Source organism: Parus major, chromosome 24 (assembly GCF_001522545.3).
Source record: "Parus major isolate Abel chromosome 24, Parus_major1.1, whole genome shotgun sequence".
NCBI classification, from domain to species: domain Eukaryota; kingdom Metazoa; phylum Chordata; class Aves; order Passeriformes; family Paridae; genus Parus; species Parus major.
The window spans coordinates 797,648-815,814 of record NC_031792.1 but is presented as its reverse complement, the minus strand read 5'-3'; the positions used below and the strand labels follow the sequence as shown (position 1 = coordinate 815,814).

Below are 18,167 nucleotides of genomic sequence, written 5' to 3'. Positions count from 1 at the left end.
GGGTTTCCTCACATCATGGCTAATTCCCCTCTCCAATGTGATTGTCCAGGACGGAAGTCATGGAAGACCTGCAGAAGCTCCTGCCTGGCTTCCCCCGTGTCACTCCTCAGGCTCCGTTCCTGCAGGTGACCCCGAATGTGAACTTCATGCACAATGTGCTGCCCAGGCAGAACCTGCAGCCCACGGGGCAGCTGGAGTACAAGGTACTGCCCATGACCCTGCTGTGCTCTGTGCCTCAGCTGGGAGGGTGTTTGTGCTCACACTTGCTCCCTCTTTGTCACTCTTTGGACGGCAAAAGCCTCAAGAGTTACTCTTTATGCACGATTCCAACTGGTCGGTTCCAAACTAAAGTAGGTTTAGATCAAATATTAGGAGAATATTCTTTACTGTGAGAGTGGTGAGGCACTGGATCAGGTTGCCCAGAAAAGCTGCAGATACCCCACTCCTGGATGTATCCAAGGCCAGGCTGGATGGAGCTCTGAGCAACCCGGCATAGCTGAATCCCCCCATGGCACGGGGATGGAATGAGATGATCTTTAAGGTCCTTTCCAACCCAAACCATTCTGAGATTCTGGGAAAAAGCTGAAGAATGAAAGAGCAGTGCAATATGAAATTTAAAAATGAAACAGGACTGTGCTGCCTGGCTTTGAGCTGCAGCTTGCAGCCTGCCTGCCCCTGCCCCACATCACTGGAGATGCCGGTGACATCCCTGAAGCCCAGAGGGTTTGTGTTCTCCTGCAGCGTGCCCCGGGGCTCTGGCTGGGGTGGTAACGCTGCTGTGTGTGTGTGTGTGTGTGTTGCAGGAGCAGTCCCTGCTGCAGCCCCCCACCCTGCAGCTGCTGAACGGGATGGGCCCGCTGGGCCGGCGAGCGTCGGACGGCGGGGCCAACATCCAGCTGCACGCGCAGCAGCTGCTCAAGCGGCCCCGGGGCCCCTCGCCGCTCGTCACCATGACGCCAGTGAGTAGCAGGGGATGGCAGAGTGCTTAAAAATATCCCCTCCCGCAGGCAGAGGCGGCTGTGCCCTGCAGGGATGTGCCTCGAGGTTCCCCTGCTCCCCCTCCCCAAGCAGGGCTTGCTCGCTCTCCTGGAGCTGGGGGTTGTGGATCCCTCTCTGGAACTGACGGTGTTTGTGCGCTTTTTAATGGTCTTTTGTCCTTTGCTGATCCCGTGGAGAAAACTGGAGTGTCCATCTGAGGCATTCAGGCGTGTTCTCGCTCCCTGGGTGCATCTGTATCAATGAATTCTCCAAGTAGCAGCAGCCCTGCCCAGGCAGTTGGACGGGGGAAGGAATGTTGGAAGGGGTTCCTGGCCAGGTTTCCTTGATGCTGCAGAGGAGCCAACACACACCCCTGTGGAAGCTCGTTTGGGAAGATCAGGTGTCCCCTGTGGAGAGGGGACGGTGCTGGGTGTCCCCCTGAGCTGCAGCTTCTCTCTCCACAGGCTGTCCCTGCTGTCACCCCTGTGGACGAGGAGAGCTCCGATGGGGAGCCGGATCAGGAAGCTGTGCAGAGGTAACTCCCACTCCGTTAACATTTGCCCTTCCTACCTCCATGAAGCTCACCTTGGGCTGTTCCAGAGCTGATTCAAACACAGCCACCTCGTCAGGGCACCACTGCTGATTTTACAGCGAAGGCTCAACACTTCTCCTGTTCCTGTGGGTGTTGATTACTGTAGGCAGTTACTCCTCTGGCACTACTGGGTGCTTGCAAAGCTGAATTCCCCTGAAATGGGTAGCTGATTGAGCAGTAGGTTCTCCAGAAACTCTTGGAACTGCTAAATTCCTTTGCTCAGTGTGCACCAGCATGCCATCCACACTAACCTGCCAAGTGAGTGCCGAGGGATTCCCCTCCCTGCTGGGTGCTGGAGGTGGGAGGATCTCCTCTGTGGCCTTGGGTGCCAGTGCAGCAGCTTTTGTATCAAGACATGCAGTAAACATCCAACTCTGATGCCTCAAACCAAGTGGGCTTGCTGGAATTACGGGTACCTCTAGCTGCTAATTTTAGCATCAGGCCTTAAAATAGTCTGCTCCAACAAGGAAAGCATTATTAGCTCCCAGGCTGGGAACTTCTGTTCTCTGTGTCTGCTCTAAACACATTGTAGGAAGTGGGTAGAACGTGCTTGTACTTTCTCAGTCCATGAACACACTAACCATGGCCTTGCTAACATTTTCTTAGGAGCTTTTGCATAGTTTCTTCTCTGCTAACCAGCTGGGCACTACGTGTGGTGGGTGCTCCTGCTTCTTACCTCAAACTGGAAGAGCTTTCTGGATCCCCCCTTTGTGCAGGTCATCACCTGGGTAAGGGAGTGGCTCCTCGGGGGCTCACAAGGGTTCACCCAGGGGGTTGTTGCAGGCAGGGTGACACTGGGTGGGTGCAGATCGTGCTCCAGAGCCTTGGCCAGCTGTGCTGCTCTCAGTGCTCCCAAGGAGCAGTGGGTGTGAGCAGTGACAGACTGCACTGAGACTCTTTTTGCCTGCCTCAGCCTAGAAAGTCTACTTGTAGCCTCAGTAATAGCTTCAACAGCCATTAACAGCTTTAATGTAGGGCCAGGAATGTCCTCTGACAACACCTCAAGCAGCAGGTGGTCTTTTTGGCTGTGCAAACATGTTAAATCTCCTTCCTGCCAAGGGGATGCCTGGACATCTTACCTGGGCAGATTTTCACTACTCTGAACCTGAAGGTTTCAGTTGAGCCTTTAAAGCATTAGCTCAGCTGGAAACATTTTGAAGCCCCTGTGCAGCGTTTTGAAAGGCACTGAAATGTTCAGATCCCACTGAAAACCAAGTCCCCTTGGACTCAGAGGTCACTTCGCTGCTCTCCACAGTGCTGCCCTTAGTTCTTTCACAGCACATGTTCTTCTTCCACCAGCTGGCCTTGAAAAGGCACCATCCAGGTTGAGTGTCAGCTTGCTCTCCACCCCCTTGTGTTGCGACATGTCATCAGAGGAGAAGGGTAAATAGCATTAACATCAGGGACAGATGCAAATATTTAGCTTCTCAGAACACTGCCCCAAATACTCTGTTTGCAGCCACCAGTGAGCAGCTTTTGCCCTCCTTAATCTGACCTTGAAAGCAGAGCACAGTCTTCTCTCTGTTCCAGGGAACAGCCACATCTCCTTTGAGCTTTGGGAAACTTCCTTCCACCCGAAACGCTGTTAGAGCTTGTGATTGGATTGTTCCCTGGAGGGCTGAAATAAAATGATCTTAGCAAACCACAACAGTAAAGCTCTTTGGGAACCTTTCCCTGTCTGCATCAAACGATTCTTAAACAGCTAATGGCACGGGCTTTGGCGGGGCACCACGGCACTGTTAACCTGCTTCTTCTGCTTAAGTGGCTTCAGCAGCGAAGAGAGGCTGGGTTTGGGCAAGTCTGTCTCGCTTGCTGCTCTTTCTGCTTCCCAGGGCAGTTGCAGGGGAAGGAGCAAAGGTGAGGATTCGCAGGTGTCGCTGGCCGAGTGGCGCTTGGCTCTGGTTACCAGAGCAGGAAGGGTTGAGTTCAGCCCAGCGGCCTTGAGCAGGCACAGCCTGGGAGCAGTGCCAGCCCTGGCCAGGGGCTTCAGGCCCTCGCTGCCGTGCCCTGGGCTCGGCTGTGCCAGGAACAGCGGGCAGGCAGCAGCTCAGCACTGCCTGGCCCTTCCTCACATCCTTGCTGGAGCAGAGGCTCCAAGTTCCCCCTCCCCAGTCCTTGCGGGGTTTCCAGGAGACCTGCAGCTCTTGTCCAGTGCAGAGCGGGCTTTTGTTTAAGGTGTTGTCTCCCAGCTCTGGTGTGAGAGGCAAGCCCAGCCTTGGTGCTCGTGGCTCCTGAGCCCTCTTGCAGCTCAGGTTCTGTTCTCTGCGCATCCCGGGCCATTCCCGACTTTCCTGCAGCGGAGCAGGGACTAGATGGCGCACTTGGACCGGGCTGGCACAGCCCTGCCTCAGCCCAGCCCTTGCTCATGCTCCTGGAGCAGCCTGGGGTGCCCCTCGCACCCTTTCCCTGCTGGGCCGGGGTGTCCCGGGGTCGTTCTGAGGAGCGAAGGCTCCGCTCTGTGCCCGGCTGGGTTCTGTCTGTCCGGGGCTGGCACAGGGGCACAGCTGCCCGAGTGAATGCTGTTCCCAAAGGGACACACCAGCATTCCCCTTGAGGTGGAACGTGCCTCTCCTGCTGGGAAGAGCAAACAGCTCCTCTTCCCTTCCAAGGCTGGCAGTGGAGCACCAGCAGCTGGAGCTACACTTGTCCCCAGAGTGCTGTGACAGGCGTGGGCAGCGTGTCTGTGGCGTGTTCTGAGCGCTGCACAAGCTTCTTCCTTCCCGTTTTCTCTGGCTTATCTAACACTCCCTGTTTTCGGAGTACTCCCATCAGTCTCTTATAAAATGTGCTCCTGCTTGTTGCAGATACTTGGCAAATAGGTCAAAAAGGCACACTCTGGCCATGACCAACCCTACAGCTGAAATCCCTCCAGACTTGCAGAGGCAGCTAGGACAGCAGTCCTTCCGACCCCGGGCTTGGGCTCCACACCTGGGACCCGACCAGCACCGGTGAGTAACGGCACCGGCCGGCCGGGCAGCTTGCGCCAGGAGTCCTGCCCAGGTGGCCCTGGAATGGAGCACTGAGGACATCCCGCTGGCAGGGAGGGGTGAGGAGGAGGAGGAGGAGGAGCAGGGACAAAGAGCAGACCCACAGAGCAGAGGGTGTCTGACTCCCTGGCTGCAGGGAGCAGCAGGAATCGGCTGGCTCTTCCCTCCAGTCCCACTTCTGTGGCTGGAGGTGATTTGCTGGAATGGCTGCCGTCACAGAAATATTGGGAATGAGCTATTTTTTTTAGAGGAAAGCTTTTTCCCTCCGTAATGGTAGGCATCAAGGTAGCAGATTTGCTACACAACATTTTTGGAGGCAGATGAAGGCAAAAGATTGCACCAAGAGTCATCCACAGCAGAGCTTAAAACCCTCATTGTTCTGCACCAGAGTTGAGTGTTCTGACTGCAAAGTCTCTTTGCAAAGCTTCTCAAGGGTAATTTCATTTCTCACCTGAACCCTTGATGGGAATGATGTGAGAAAAGGAAGCTGGATGGGGAAGGAAAACAAAATCACCATGTCTGGGAAAGAGGAAAGCTTTAGATTAGATCTAAACACACTCAGGATGTGTGGGAGGGACAGTCCTGATGGAGAGGTGTCAGTGTGACAGAGTCATTGTCACAGCAGCCAACCGGAGATGCTGATGCCACAGAGGGAGCTTAAATTCCTCTCAAGAAAAAAAAAAAATCCTCCTAAAAATGCTTTAAAGTGCTCTGACCCCTCAGTGCTAGGAGTGAACCAGCTGCACACTGGAGTTTGCTGTCCCTGGGGAAAGCAGTGGCTGCCAGGCCAGGCTGGTGCTGGTGTTCAGCCCCTCAGGCAGCTCACACTGCTGGCTTGACAAAGCCCTTTTTATTGTAGCCAGAGACCTGCTGAGCTGAGCACTGATGTAATCAGCAGGGACAGGTGAACTCTGAGCAGACTGAGACAGGGCTAGTGCCACGCTGGAGCTCCTGAAAACCGAGATAAACACCTCTGTGCCCTCAAGTTATTCCCTCAGAGGTGCCTGGGGGATGGGAAGAGCAGGAGGGGAAACGTTTCTAGGGCCTCAGTGTGATAGGAAGAGCAGTGCTGCTTGCAAAACAAGCAGAATGTGCTGTGTCCTGCTTTCAGGATTGCTGCAAATCCTAAAGGTAAGCCAAGTCCCTCATGCACAGCAGGAATGGAATTTTTACAAGACTTAAACACACTTACCCTGTAAATAATGTTGGTGTCACCTCTGTCTCTTGGCTCTGGAGTCCTGAGGCTGTTGCATCATGAGCAGGGTGGTATCTGCTCGTTCCACTCTTGGTGTTGTAACGTGCTGTGAGCCTGTTCTGTGTTTTTCCTGTGAAATCACGGAAATTTCATCTGACCATGGTCTAAACAGAGTGTTCCACAGTGAGTTCATGACATACCTGGCACAGAAATTAGCAGTCATTGTGTAAATAAACCACATTATTGAATGGCAGGTGGGTTTTATTTTAGACCTTAACCTATTTTAAGCCATTTTATGTATCTTCTTATGTGGCCCCTGGTTTTGTCACGTTGAATATCTGAAAGCAGAATTGAAGTACAGCTGTACAGGGAAGTGCAGCTGTTGTGCCTTGCCCACATGGGTTTCAAAAACTCAGCATGATTTTATCTGTAGCTTCTACTTTCCATCAGTGCAACAGGAGAACAAATGGATCAGGATAATGGATGGGATGGCTTCAAAAGGCAGGAGTACAGCTCTTTCCTTGGAAGGAAACTGAACTGTGTCCTCCTAAGGCAGAGACAGTGACAAAACGGAACCCAGCCTGCTGGAAGTGGTCCAGCATCAGTCACCTTGTGACAAGGGGAGCCTGGAACAGGCCCTCAGAGTGACCTCTGGAGCTCAGGACCACTCCAGCTGCAGCCAGGTGGGCTCTTGCTGGGTTTGGTGTCAGAGGTGCTGTAAAGAGCACATCTCCATGACCTTCTCACAGACAAAGGCTACTGCTGAAGCCTGTGCATTAAGTGTTGCTTGCTGGGTTCTGGAAATGGCATTTGCAGAATCTTCACAACAGAAATCCTTTACTGATGGGAGAAAATGCTCCCTGTGAGGCTGGGGAGGCTCTGGCACAGATTGTCCAGAGGAGCTGTGGCTGTCCCATCCCTGGAAGTGTCCAAGGCTGGACAAGGCTTGGAGCAAGCTGGGATAGTGGAAGGTGTCCCTCCCAGCCCTGTGACTCTGTGATTTGCACAGAAATCAGGTCCCACTGATAGCACAGAAGCCCTGAGGGCAGGCAGAGCCCCAGCAGTTTGCTGTGGGGCACATTGTGATGAGTGTATGCCAGGTTATCTCTGCTCCTGATAACACAGGTACCACCTCATGGCAGGGCAGGAGCTCAGTGATAATGGGGAGCCCAAACTTTGGGAGAAAACAGCTTCCTGAAAAAAATCTGGTTCCCTCTGATGGCAGAGAAACATCACAGTGAAGGGAAGGTGCTTGTGGTGCCTTGGGCACAGCTTGGTTCAGAGGTGCCCGTTCTGATTGCCCTGTGTGGAGCATCCAGGCAGCTGGGAGGCTGCTGGAGATGGAATGTCAGTGCTGGAGTTTGTGTTTTGGCTGGTGTCACGTCACTGACCCCTTCCCCCTGTGTTCAGTTCTATTTACAAGGACTCCAACACTCTGCACCTCCCCACCGAGCGCTTCTCCCCGGTCCGGCGCTTCTCCGACGGGGCTGCCAGCATCCAGGCTTTCAAAGCCCACCTGGAGAAGATGGGCAATAACAGCAGCATCAAACAGCTTCAGCAGGTGAGAGAGGGGTGGGGGTCCTCAAAACAGCCTCCACAGGGAATTCTTACTGCCTCGGTCCTGCTGCTTCAGGAAGCAAAAGAGGAATCCTTACACGAAAGGCTGAGGGACACAGTGGGGACTTGGCAGCTGAGGGTTTGTTCCTGCCCTGTGTGACTGCAGCAAACCCTGAGTGTCCTCTGCATCTATGAGCTGTTCACCTGCAGCTGGGCACCTGGGGGGATTCCTGCCCCCTCTCTTCTGGGCACAACCATCATGCTGTGCCCACCCCTGGGCATCCTGCCTGTCTCTGCAGGGCCCACCAGCACTGTCAGACTGCAGCTCCTGCTCTCCCCCATTTCCTCTGGCAGCAGTTTTGGGGCTGTTCCAGGGTCTCCCAGGAAAGGGGAGTTTGGAGTGTATTGTGGGATATTCCCTGCGCAGCCAGGCACAGCTTGCCAATGGCTGGAGCAGGATTTGGCCCCAGGACAGGCCTTTCCCCTCATCACAAATGAGATGCTCTCCTCACCTTGAAGTGTCGTTTCCAGAGCTTGCTGCCTGCACTGAGGGAACACAGTGGTGCCAGCTCGGTGTCACGTGCACCCATTGCTTTCCTGGCTTTTTGCCATGTCACTGCACACCTGATTCTGTCAGAGGGAATGGATCAGGCTTGTTTTGCCAGCTTTTCTCAGAGGGGTGGGCTGCAGAGCGGGGCATTCCTCACACAGCAGGGTGCTGTGCACCATTTATGGGACGTGCTGGGATCTTGCAGGAGTGTGAGCAGCTCCAGAAGATGTACGGTGGGCACATGGACGAGAGGACGCTGGAGAAGACGCAGCAGCAGCACATGTTGTACCAGCAGGAGCAGCACCATCAGATTCTTCATCAGCAGATTCAGGTAGTGCAGCCCCAGCCAGAGCTGCTGAAGGCTTAGCTCTGTTTTCCTGTGTTGCTGCAGACACAACTCGTGAGCAGGTCCCGGGGGGATTGAGGGAGGGGAGTTTGCTGGGCTTGCTGTAGCGGGAAGGCTGAAGGATTTCAGCAGAAATGTTTGCACAGCTGCTGTGGTAGCTGTGGCAGCCAGGGCTGCAGTCAGGCACTGACACTCGGTGAATCTGGATATGTCCTGCTTCACCCAGCAGTTTCTAAATTTACTGACTGAGACATTGACTGCAAACACTTCTTGTTTTCTTGTGGTGCCTGGTTCAGGACTGTATCCGGCCTCCCCAGCCATCTCCACCCTTGCAAGCTCCATGTGAAAACCAGCCAGCTCTGCTCACTCACCAGCTCCAGAGGTAAAGAAATGGATTTAGGACAGCTCTGGGTTTTACTCTTCCTGAAGCCCAGGGATGAGCTGACACACTCAGGAGAGGCCAGGCTGAGTTGGAGGTTTATGGAGTCAGAATAACACAGCCAGTTCTCAGGTGAATGTGCCTGGTCCTTTGAGCTGGATTCTGTGTGAAGGACTTTAGAATCAGAGAAATCTGATTCAAAGGCACAGACCTGCTTTGAGCAGAGGATTGACAGAACTGCCTTTTGAGTGGCTTGAAGCTGCCACTTCAGCAGCCAGGCTCTCTCAAGCTTCTTTAGGTGTCTCACACCTTTCCAGGCCCTTGGTGAGCTCAGCCTCCTTCCCCTCAGCATCCTGACTTGTAGGTGAGGCAGGCTGAGTTAGGGGAAGTGAGATCAGGATGTCTCAGCAGGTGCAGTGAGTCAGGAGGTGAGCCTGCAGTGTCCTTGTCCCCAGGTTTCTGTGGTAGCCACCAGGTCATGCTCACTCCCTGCGTGACTTGGACAAGTGAGGTGGCTCTCAGAAGAGAAGCCAAGCTGCAGAGACCTTGGGATCCCCAGCAAGGGCTTTATGGTGTTTATTTTGAACAAGACACGCAGCGTTTGGCATCAGTTCTCACAGTTGAGACAGCATCTTGACAAGGAGCAGGCATGGTGAGAAGGTGCTTGTTTCCCCACGTAGGTTACGGATCCAGCCATCCAGCCCGCCCCCGAACCACCCCAACAATCATCTCTTCAGGCAACCCAACAGCAGCCCACCCCCCGTGAGCAGCAGCGTGCTCCAGCCCCATGGTAAGCGGTTCTGGGAGCTGGGCAGGGCCATGTGTTCCCATCAAACCCTGAGGAATCACGAGGGGTTTGCCAGGGCTCCATTCCTCACCCCAGCCCAGGCCCTGCACAGTTTGCTGATGATGTAAAAGATTCTCCATCTGGCAGCAAGGGCTGGTGTTAGCGAGAGCTCGCAAGAAGCTGCCAGCTGGAATGTGCTGTCGGGTTCCTTGTCACAAGATCCTTACTTATCGCTCCCGGGGGTGGGGAGGAAGGGCTGATATGCTCAGGTTTATGCAAATCACTGTCAGCTCTGCAGAGTTTCTGTTTTGGTGCAAGGGGCTCCGGCTCTGACCTTTGCACACTGGCACAGCCTGACAGAGCACCCATACGGACACGTACTGGGCTCCCAGCCTGGCCCACAGTCACAGAATGATTCATAGCATCACAGCCTGGTTTGGGTTGGAAGGGACCTTAAAGATCATCCTTTTCCAGCCCTCTGCTACGGGCAGGGGCACCTTCCACTAGGCCAGGTTAATCCCAGCCCTGTCCAGCACTTTGGGGAATGGAGCAGACTCGCTCCCAAGCCTCGCCCTGGGCTGGCAGGGGTGCTGAGGGTTTTTGTTCCTTGTAGGTGCTGCCTCCCAGTCCCAGTTCCAAGGGATGCCATCCCACAACACAATCTTCCCGCAGTCGGGTAACTGTTCCCCTCCCCCGGCCATGGGGCTGACGTGCCTGGCCCTGCAGCAGCAGCAGTCGCAGCCCCAGCAGGTCACCATCCAGGTGCAGGAGCCCGGGGACCTGGTGGGCAGCAGCCTCCTGCCCGGGGCCTCGGTGGGCGGGCAGGGCCTGGCGTCCCACGCACGGGGGATGTCCCTGAGCCCCAGCGCCAGCCAGATCCAGATGCAGCACCGCGCCAACCTGATGGCCTCCCTCAGCTACGGCCACCGGCAGCTGTCCAAGCAGCTCAGCGCCGACAGCGCCGAGTCGCACAGGTGAGGGCCCCTCCCTGCCTGCTCCCGGAATCTCAGTGAGAGACCTGCTGTCCTTGCCAGTCTGCCCTGTGCTCGCTCCCTCCCTGTGCCGGGAAGGAGTTGCTGAGCCGGGCCAGGGCCGCTGTCCCGTGTGCCTGGGGAAGCCCCTCCGGTGCAGGAGCAGCTCTGGCTCCCGCCAGCAGCGCGGTCACTTGTCCTTTTCCTTGTCCTTGCAGTCTGAACGTGAGCAGGTATCCCCCCGCCAACTACGACCAGGTGCACTTACACCCCCACCTGTTCCCGGAGCAGCCCCGCGTTTCCCCCAGCAACTACAGCCCGCCGGGAGGGGTCGGGTTCCCTGCAGCCCAGCAAGCTCTGAAGGTCCCGCAGCTCGACCAGTACCCCAGCTTCCCTCCCAACGCACATCAGCAGCAGCAGCACTACACGGCATCGGCACTACAGCAGGCACTGTTGTCCCCGACACCTCCCGACTACAGCCGACACCAGCAGGTACCGCACATCCTCCAGGGACTGCTTTCCCCCCGGCACTCGCTCACGGGGCACACGGACATGCGGCTGCCCCAGGCAGAATTTGCACAGCTCATCAAACGGCGGCAGCAGCAGCAGCAGCAGCAGCAAGAATTCCAAGAGTTGTTCAGGCATATTAGTCAAGGGGATGCTGGGAATATGGGCACCAGCATGGGACAGAACCTCTCGGAGCGCCAGTCGTTGTCTTTGCCTTATCAGAGTGCTGACACGTACCACCCCCAGAACAGCCCCCAACATCTCTTAAAAATCAGGGCGCAAGAATGTATCCAGCAGGTCCCTGCGTCCGTGCCACCGCCGCAGGGATACGGACACCAGCCAGCCCTGTTCCACTCGGAGAGCATGGAGGAGGACTGCGCCTGCGAGGGAAACAGGGACAGCTTTCCTGACAGTAAGAGTTCAAACACATTGACCAAAGGTTGCCACGAGACCCCTCTGCTTGTAAACGCAGGAGGGCACGGGGACCCCGAATCTTTGCTAGGAACTGCTAATCCCGCGCAGGAGCTGGGAACGCACCAGTACCGGCATCAGCCAGCACCTGGATTCAGGAATAAGGTGCCCAGCAGAGGTAAGGCTCCCTGCTGCCCGTGCAGGCCAGGTGTCCATCCGTGTCCATCACCTTCCTGCCCAGGACACCGTCCCACCCGGCACACCAAGGGTTTCCTGACATATTCTGCATAGCACAGAATTACCGAGATTCTTTCTGGCTTCTGTGGCCTGAAGTAAATTGCAGGCACGGCCTCTGTAATAAACAGGGTTGAATAAGGAAGGAGCCTGATGGGCTGCTTGGCTTGGGAATTTGACCTACTTCTGCAGGCAGGTAAAGAGCAGGGCCCAGCTTGCTGCCATCTTTTGGGGGTGCTGCATGGTAGCCACAGATTTGTTCTTGCTGGTGATGTTGCCCATCCCCTGAAACACTGGATAGGAGCATCTCAGCTGCCAGCACACCTCAGCTGTACACCTCAGTGTAGTCATTTATTGCTGCTCTTAAGCACAGACCCTCAAGTCCAGGCACTGCCAAAGCTCCCACAAACACACACAGTAACAGTGTTGGTCAGTGTCCTTTGGCTCCAGTAGCCTCGCAGCTTTTCTGGCACTTTGGGAAGCAGCTGCAGCAGCAAGATTCAATCCCTGCTTGAACTGGGAAGGGTGGGTTCTGGAGAGAGTGAGTTTAGACTTGCCATTAGGGTCTGAAGACCTTTCCTACTCCTTGGAAGCAGCTGCGCCTTTGCTCCTCGGTGGCTGCTCTGGCAGCGCTGGGCTGTCAGAGAATTCCTGCCTGAGCTGTAATTACAGGCTCCTCTGCAGGAAAACCACCCTCGGAGCCCCTCGCTATGAGGGCTTTGAGGAGAGGCTGAGTGGGCAGATCAGTATTCCCTGCAGGACTCAGGGTGCTGGGCTGGAGCCACCAGCCTGCCCTCGGCACTCGGGGCCCTATTGCAGAGGAGCTGTGTCCAGGGCACAGGAGGCCCAGCTTTGTTCAGGGACACAGCACGGGTTTGTTGGGAAAGTACCGGGCTGGAATAGGCTGGCTCGGAGGGCTGAGTGGGGCTGCCAAGCCCTGACCCCCCAGAGCGTGGGCGGGGGGCAGGGCCAAGGCTGGGCTGTGCTGAAATCCTCCTAAATTCTCAATTCTGTTTGCTCTCAGAGCTCCACTTCCCTGCTGTGCTTGGAGTGGGGGAATCGTCCCAGGCTCAGCGGAGGCTGGGAGCTCTGGAGGGGGTTTGGTACGAAGTCTGAGTCTGAATCCTGTCACTGAAGCCCGTTAGATGGACACTGAGGTTTGGTGGAGTCAGAAGCCAAACCTCGGCCCCCGCACTGCTGGTGCAAGGACTGGTTACACAAAGGAGAAGAACTTTAGACTGTAAGGCCTTGTAAATGAGTAAAAGCAAATAAATGTTTACAAATAGGCTTGTGTAAGCCCTTCTGACAGGGCTGTTTGTAGTAAACTATGTCCTGGGATGCAACTGCTCATACCATTTTCCTTTATGACCTCCATAACCCACTTGGACTCAGGCCTGTACTGCTTCGGGTCCAGGCAGAGTCACCTCAGAGCTCCTCAGGTACCTCTACCTACAGCAAATCCTACAGCACTCCATTTCCCCACTATTGATCCAAGTCCTACATCCCTGCCTTTTCCTTAGACTGTAATGAGGGTGCAGTTTGAGGGGTATCTTCTCTCCCTGCCTCAGCTCCCCAGATGTGTTTTCCCTGGAGCAGAGTGTGGCTCGGGGGTGTCTGTGCTTCCACGGGCGCGTGCTGACGCTGATCAGAGCTCTGGATGTCTGTGGAGCATCTGCCAGGGATGGCAGCCGGGGATCCTGAGAGCCAACCAGATCTGTTTGGGATGTGACTGAGCTGCCTGTGGACGGCCCTGCTCCAGTTTTGCTCCAGCGTAGCCGTCCCGGGAGCGCTGCCCGTGGGAAACCTGCCTGGGCTCGGCACGGAGGGAGCCGAGCTGGCGGCAGCGCCGTGCCAGCGTCACATGCCACAGTGACACAAAGGATGTGGGGATGAAAGGCTCTCCTCTGCACGTCTGGGGGGTGTTTCTGGGGTGTCTGTCCCTTGGTCCAAAGCAGCATCCCCAGAGATGCAGTGCTAGCTTTGGGAAGCAGATGTTTTCTGGGTCCTGGCTCTTGCAGGCTGAGGGAAGTCATCACCTGCAGCGCAGGGACTGGGGCCGGGGCTGTTTGTGGAGCTGGAGCAGCAGGCTGCTGGCCCCAACCACTGTTCCCATAGCTGGAGCAGCATCCCAAGCAGTGTGTGGGTGGCACTGATCCGCTAACATCTGTTACCTCATGTTTTCCTTCTCGCTTTTCCGGGAAAGCTGACTGTTAACCGCACGTAACCCCACGGTTGTGCAAAGGCAGGGGGAGGCTGCGTCTCTGACTGCCCTGGGACAGGGCTCTGCAGGAATGCCACATTCCTGGTGGAGGAATGGCACGGGCAGCAGTGTGCTGGCTGTGCTGTCCATGCCCATCGGGCTCTGAGAGGCGTGGGGGCTGCATGGGATGGGGTCTCACTTGAATTCTGCTGAATTGTGGGCAGATTTTGGGACTGCCCTGTGCAGGGCCAGCAGTTAGACTTGCATGGTCCTTGTGGGTCCGAGTGAGGGTGTTTGTAGGATTCTATGAGATCTCTTTGGGGAGCAGTTTTGTGGCAGTTTCAGTGCCAGCTGGGCTGTGCTCTGTCCCAGCACAGCAGGACATCACTTCCCACTGGCCAAAGCCCTGGGAAAGCTCTGGCTTTGTGAGGGATGTCCCTGCAGCTGTGTCGCCTCGTGGCGGCTCCCCAGCGCGTTGGTGCTCTGCAGGGTCTGTGCTCAGCGAGCTCAGCCCCGCTGACAGGCTCCTCCATGGCTCAGGACTTCATCCAAAACATCGTGTACTTGATGACGAGAGGCTTTGCCTGATAGGAATGTGGCCTTTGCCCTCAGTCACAAGAGCTTGCAGCGCAGATGGACTTTGCCAGGCAGAGCGCTGGTGTGCTCCCGCAGCCAGATTGTGAGAGGGCAGGGAGAAGTCATCTGATAAAAGTGAAGATCCTGGCCAGCTCTTCCAGCAGGATTATGTTGCTTACAATTGCCAAGGGGCCCTGCTGGAACATCCCGTGTTGGAGGCTCCCCCAGCCCTTGTGTAACCATGTGAGCAGGCTGAGGGTCGAGCTCAGGCTCGAGGGGAAGGCAGAAGTGGGAAAGGGTCTTGTTCCTGCGCTCCTGCCCCAGTGCCTCCAGCTTTAGGCTGCCTTTGTAGACCTGATGGAAGGCAGCTAGCATTGGGATCCTTTGGGGATCAGTTAATGCTGGAGGGAGAAGCCTGTGTGAGTGCAGGCGGGGGCAGTGGTGCTGTGCCACTCCAGCTGGAGCAGCTGGGGATCCTGTCCTGCCAGCAAGGAGCGTTCGTGTGTGGCATCACATCTCAGTTCTGCAGTGGCACAGGTGGCTGGGAGCTGCAGGTTCCTTGTACTAACCTGTCCTTTTTCTGTCCTGTCTGGTTTTCAAGAGTCCATCGGAGGGAACTGCATGGACAGGAGCTCCCCTGGCCAAGCCATGCAGGTGCCTGACCACAACGGCCTGGGCTACCCCGTGCGCCCCTCGTCCAGCGAGCACCCGCGGCCCCGCACCCTGCAGAGACATCACACCATCCAGAACAGTGATGATGCCTACGTAGGTGCCTCTTCCTCCCAGGTCCCTCCTCTGAAGCAGCCTGGCCTGGCTGTGGCCACACAGGGCTCTGCAGACACATCTGGCCCAGCTGTGGGTCCTGCAGTGCTGTGGTGGAGCTGGTCATGGTAACCCAGACCTCAGTGCTCTGCACCCTGTGGGGTTTGGGCTGCTGGGACCTGTCCTGCCCAAATCTTGGTGTGTGCTTTGCTCCAGCTCCCTCCTGCTGTAGATGAGAATGTCACCTTCACTGGTTCAGTGGTGCCTGGTGACAGGATCAGGAGCAATGGCCAGAAAATAAAACACAAGTTCCACCTCAACATTAGGAGGAACTTCTTTCCCTGGATGGTAGCAGAGCACTGGAACAGCTGCCCAGTGAGGGCCTGGAGTCTTCCTCCCTGGAGACATCCCAAAACCACCCAGATGTGTTTCTCTGTCACCTGCTCCAGGTGTCCCTGCCTTGGCAGGGGTTTGTGCTGGATGATCTCCAGATCTCCCTTCCAGCCCCAGCTATGCTGTGGTTCTGTTGGTTCAGAGGGATTTGGACCATTCAGTCCATCACCCTGTTGAAGGGACAGGCTGCACCCAAGCTGTGCCTGATGCACTTCTTGTCTTTCCAAGCCCTTGCTGAAGGTTTGCAGAGGCTCCCTGGGCACCCTGTCCATGGGCAGATGGGGAAGAGCAGGATCCTCTCCTGAGCTCCCCGTCAGTGTGTCCTGCCACCTCCACAGGTGCAGCTGGATAACTTGCCTGGAATGAGTTTGATGGCAGGAAAAGCGCTCAGCTCAGCTCGGATGTCGGACGCCGTGCTCAGCCAGTCGTCGCTGATGGCCAGTCAGCAGCTGCGGGACAGGGACGGCGAGGGTGAGCCTGGGGCTGCCCAGGTGGCAGGGGGTGTGGGCAGCTCCTCCTGTCACAGTGACAGCTGCTCAGTCACCTCTGCCCTTACAGAATGTGGGGAGAGTTTGGAAGGTCAAGAGCACGCGAACCTGGGCGATGGCAGCCAGCACCTCAACACCTCCTGCTACCCCTCGACGTGTATCACGGACGTCCTGCTGAGCTACAAGCACCCGGAGGTGCCCTTTGGGATGGAGCAGGCGGGGGTGTAACCAGGAGGGAGTGAGTATCCGTGTGTCCACACCACACCTTGGGCTGCCTCCACGGCCTCGCTTCCGTGGGTCACCTTCCCTGCCCATTGCTCCAGTGCTGGGGCTGGGAATGCTGGAGGGCTGTGGGAGGAGATGTGCCATTCTGGTGTCCCCTAACATCCCTCTTTCTCTTTCTTTCTCTTGCAGGGTTTGTGTACAGCTTTGAAATGAAAAGGTCCATTTTAAACCAACAGTATCTAGCAGCATTGCGCCAAATTGCCGTAGTATTTCTGACTAACTGGAATACCATGGCCCCTTTCCTCATCCTCACTTCATCCAGTGTGTCGTTCCTTTGGGTTCTTTAATTTCTGCCACACTTGCCTGTAACTCCAGCTACGCCCAGAGCCCTGAGCCCGACACGGAGGATCGGCCTCGGCAGCGGGGGCTGCTCTGGGGGCTGAGCCTCCCTGAGCCTGCCCCGAGCAGTCCAAGGGGACGGGAGCCGCTCCTGGATGGAGGCCACGCTCTCCTTCCACTCTGTCCCGCTGCACTGGGGGGTCTGGGCCTGGCAGCGCTGGCGGGGGCCCTCCCCACCCCGGTGCAATCCACTTCTTGTCTCACCTCTGTCTGCTCTGTTCCCTCTCGTGTGTCGGGGTGCTGACAGGATCACCCCTACCCTGTCCTCCCTTCCCTTTTCTTTCCAAATCTGCCACGACTTGGGGTTTTTTCTTTTCCTGGCTAATGTAGGGCAGATGGATTTTTCTTTGTTTCCTTCGCTTTTCCTCCTGATCACGTAGGAATTGTTTTTTTTTTGGTAAATGTTGTTTTATTATTATTGTTATTAATAAAAGGCAAAAGGAATTTCTGTTTGAGAGAAATTTTTAACTAGATTCTGTTCTATATGAATTGTGACTTGCACCTTTTGTTCAAAGTATTTTATTTCTTTTAATGACATTGTACTTGTGACTGGTTTTTCTCTCGTGCCAGTGGCGACAGTGGTAACTCTCCTTACACAGTTGGGACGTGCAGAGGTCTCTTCTTTGTCCCTTTTCCATCCTTTCCGTGGTGGATAGAGCGGGAGGTCCCCCGTGCTGGGGCTCAGGAGCACGTGGTGTCACCCTTGCCTCTGGGACTCGACGAGCTCCAGCTCAGATCCTTCTTACTGACATTTTTTCTGGAATATTTTTTAAAACTAAAGGAAACATCGACCCAGCCCTCCTGACTTTGCACAGAAGGAAGTGTGAAACCAGCACGGCAGAGGTGACTTTGCTATCCTTACCCCGTGCCTCTTCCCGGCCTCCCCTTCTCCGGGAGAACAACGCTGACAGCTCTGCGATGCCGAAAATCGGAGAGGAGGGGAGCTGCACATCCCGGCCGCGCACGGGCTCGGGGAGGGTGGGGAACGCTGAAAGCCTTTTGCTCTGTCCCTTGGGTTCATTTTCCTTTTGTTTACATGACACTGTATCCTGGGAGAGTCCCCCCCCAGCAGCAGCCGGCCCGCAGGGCCGCGTCACCGTGCCATCCGCAGTATCACACTTTTTTTATCATGGCTTTGTATTGTAGTAATCAATACGCGCAGTATATGTTGAATGTATATTAATATACTTTGCTATTATTTCTGTTTTTTGGAAATGTCAGAAGTATTTTTTTTTTTTCTTCCTCATTTATGTTGGACTAAAAACGAACAGGAAAAAAAAAAAGGTTTCAGTAATTCTTCAGTCCATTTTTTTGTGGGTCACTTGCAACTAGTCAATTAGTTGGACAGTGGGATCATAACAAATAAAACCATGATTATGATCTTCCCCGGGCTCTTGTTTGCCTTGTTGCTCAACGCCAAAGTTCAAGGGGCGGCAGCTGCTGTGTCCCCAGTCCATCCCTGGGGCTGTCACTTGCCCCGGCTCCAGCAGCCCCCCCTGTTGGGTTTCCCAAAGCCCCCCCGGCACTCGCAGCCCCCCTGCAGTCAGAGCCCGTGCGGGTTTGGGGCACGGCAGCGCTGCAGAGCAGTCCCTGCCCGGTGTCTGCTGCCTTTGCCAGCGGTGGGCACAGT

The 18,167-nt window shown here is 55.7% G+C and overlaps 1 protein-coding gene across 7 annotated transcripts in view; it reads left to right on the top strand.

Annotated features, from left to right (window-relative positions):
- Positions 1-17,922, top strand: part of SIK3 (SIK family kinase 3) — a 67,590-nt gene extending 49,668 nt beyond the window's left edge. For 2 of the 7 annotated variants that reach the window (XM_015649746.3, XM_015649745.3), the window contains exons 12-24: positions 50-203; positions 804-959; positions 1,443-1,513; positions 7,163-7,313; positions 8,065-8,190; positions 8,502-8,587; positions 9,265-9,374; positions 9,985-10,345; positions 10,561-11,438; positions 14,872-15,035; positions 15,764-15,896; positions 15,984-16,151; positions 16,328-16,485. In XM_015649746.3, coding sequence (XP_015505232.1) covers positions 50-203; positions 804-959; positions 1,443-1,513; positions 7,163-7,313; positions 8,065-8,190; positions 8,502-8,587; positions 9,265-9,374; positions 9,985-10,345; positions 10,561-11,438; positions 14,872-15,035; positions 15,764-15,896; positions 15,984-16,141 — 2,548 coding nt within the window. In that variant the 3' untranslated portion in view covers positions 16,142-16,151; positions 16,328-16,485. Of the gene's footprint in view, positions 1-49; positions 204-803; positions 960-1,442; positions 1,514-4,374; positions 4,519-7,162; positions 7,314-8,064; positions 8,191-8,501; positions 8,588-9,264; positions 9,375-9,984; positions 10,346-10,560; positions 11,439-12,518; positions 12,838-14,871; positions 15,036-15,763; positions 15,897-15,983; positions 16,152-16,327 lie in introns of those variants that run through there. The other 5 variants (XM_015649743.3, XM_015649744.3, XM_015649747.3 and 2 more) reach the window with 5 other exon arrangements.
- The last annotated feature ends 245 nt before the right edge of the window (positions 17,923-18,167 follow it).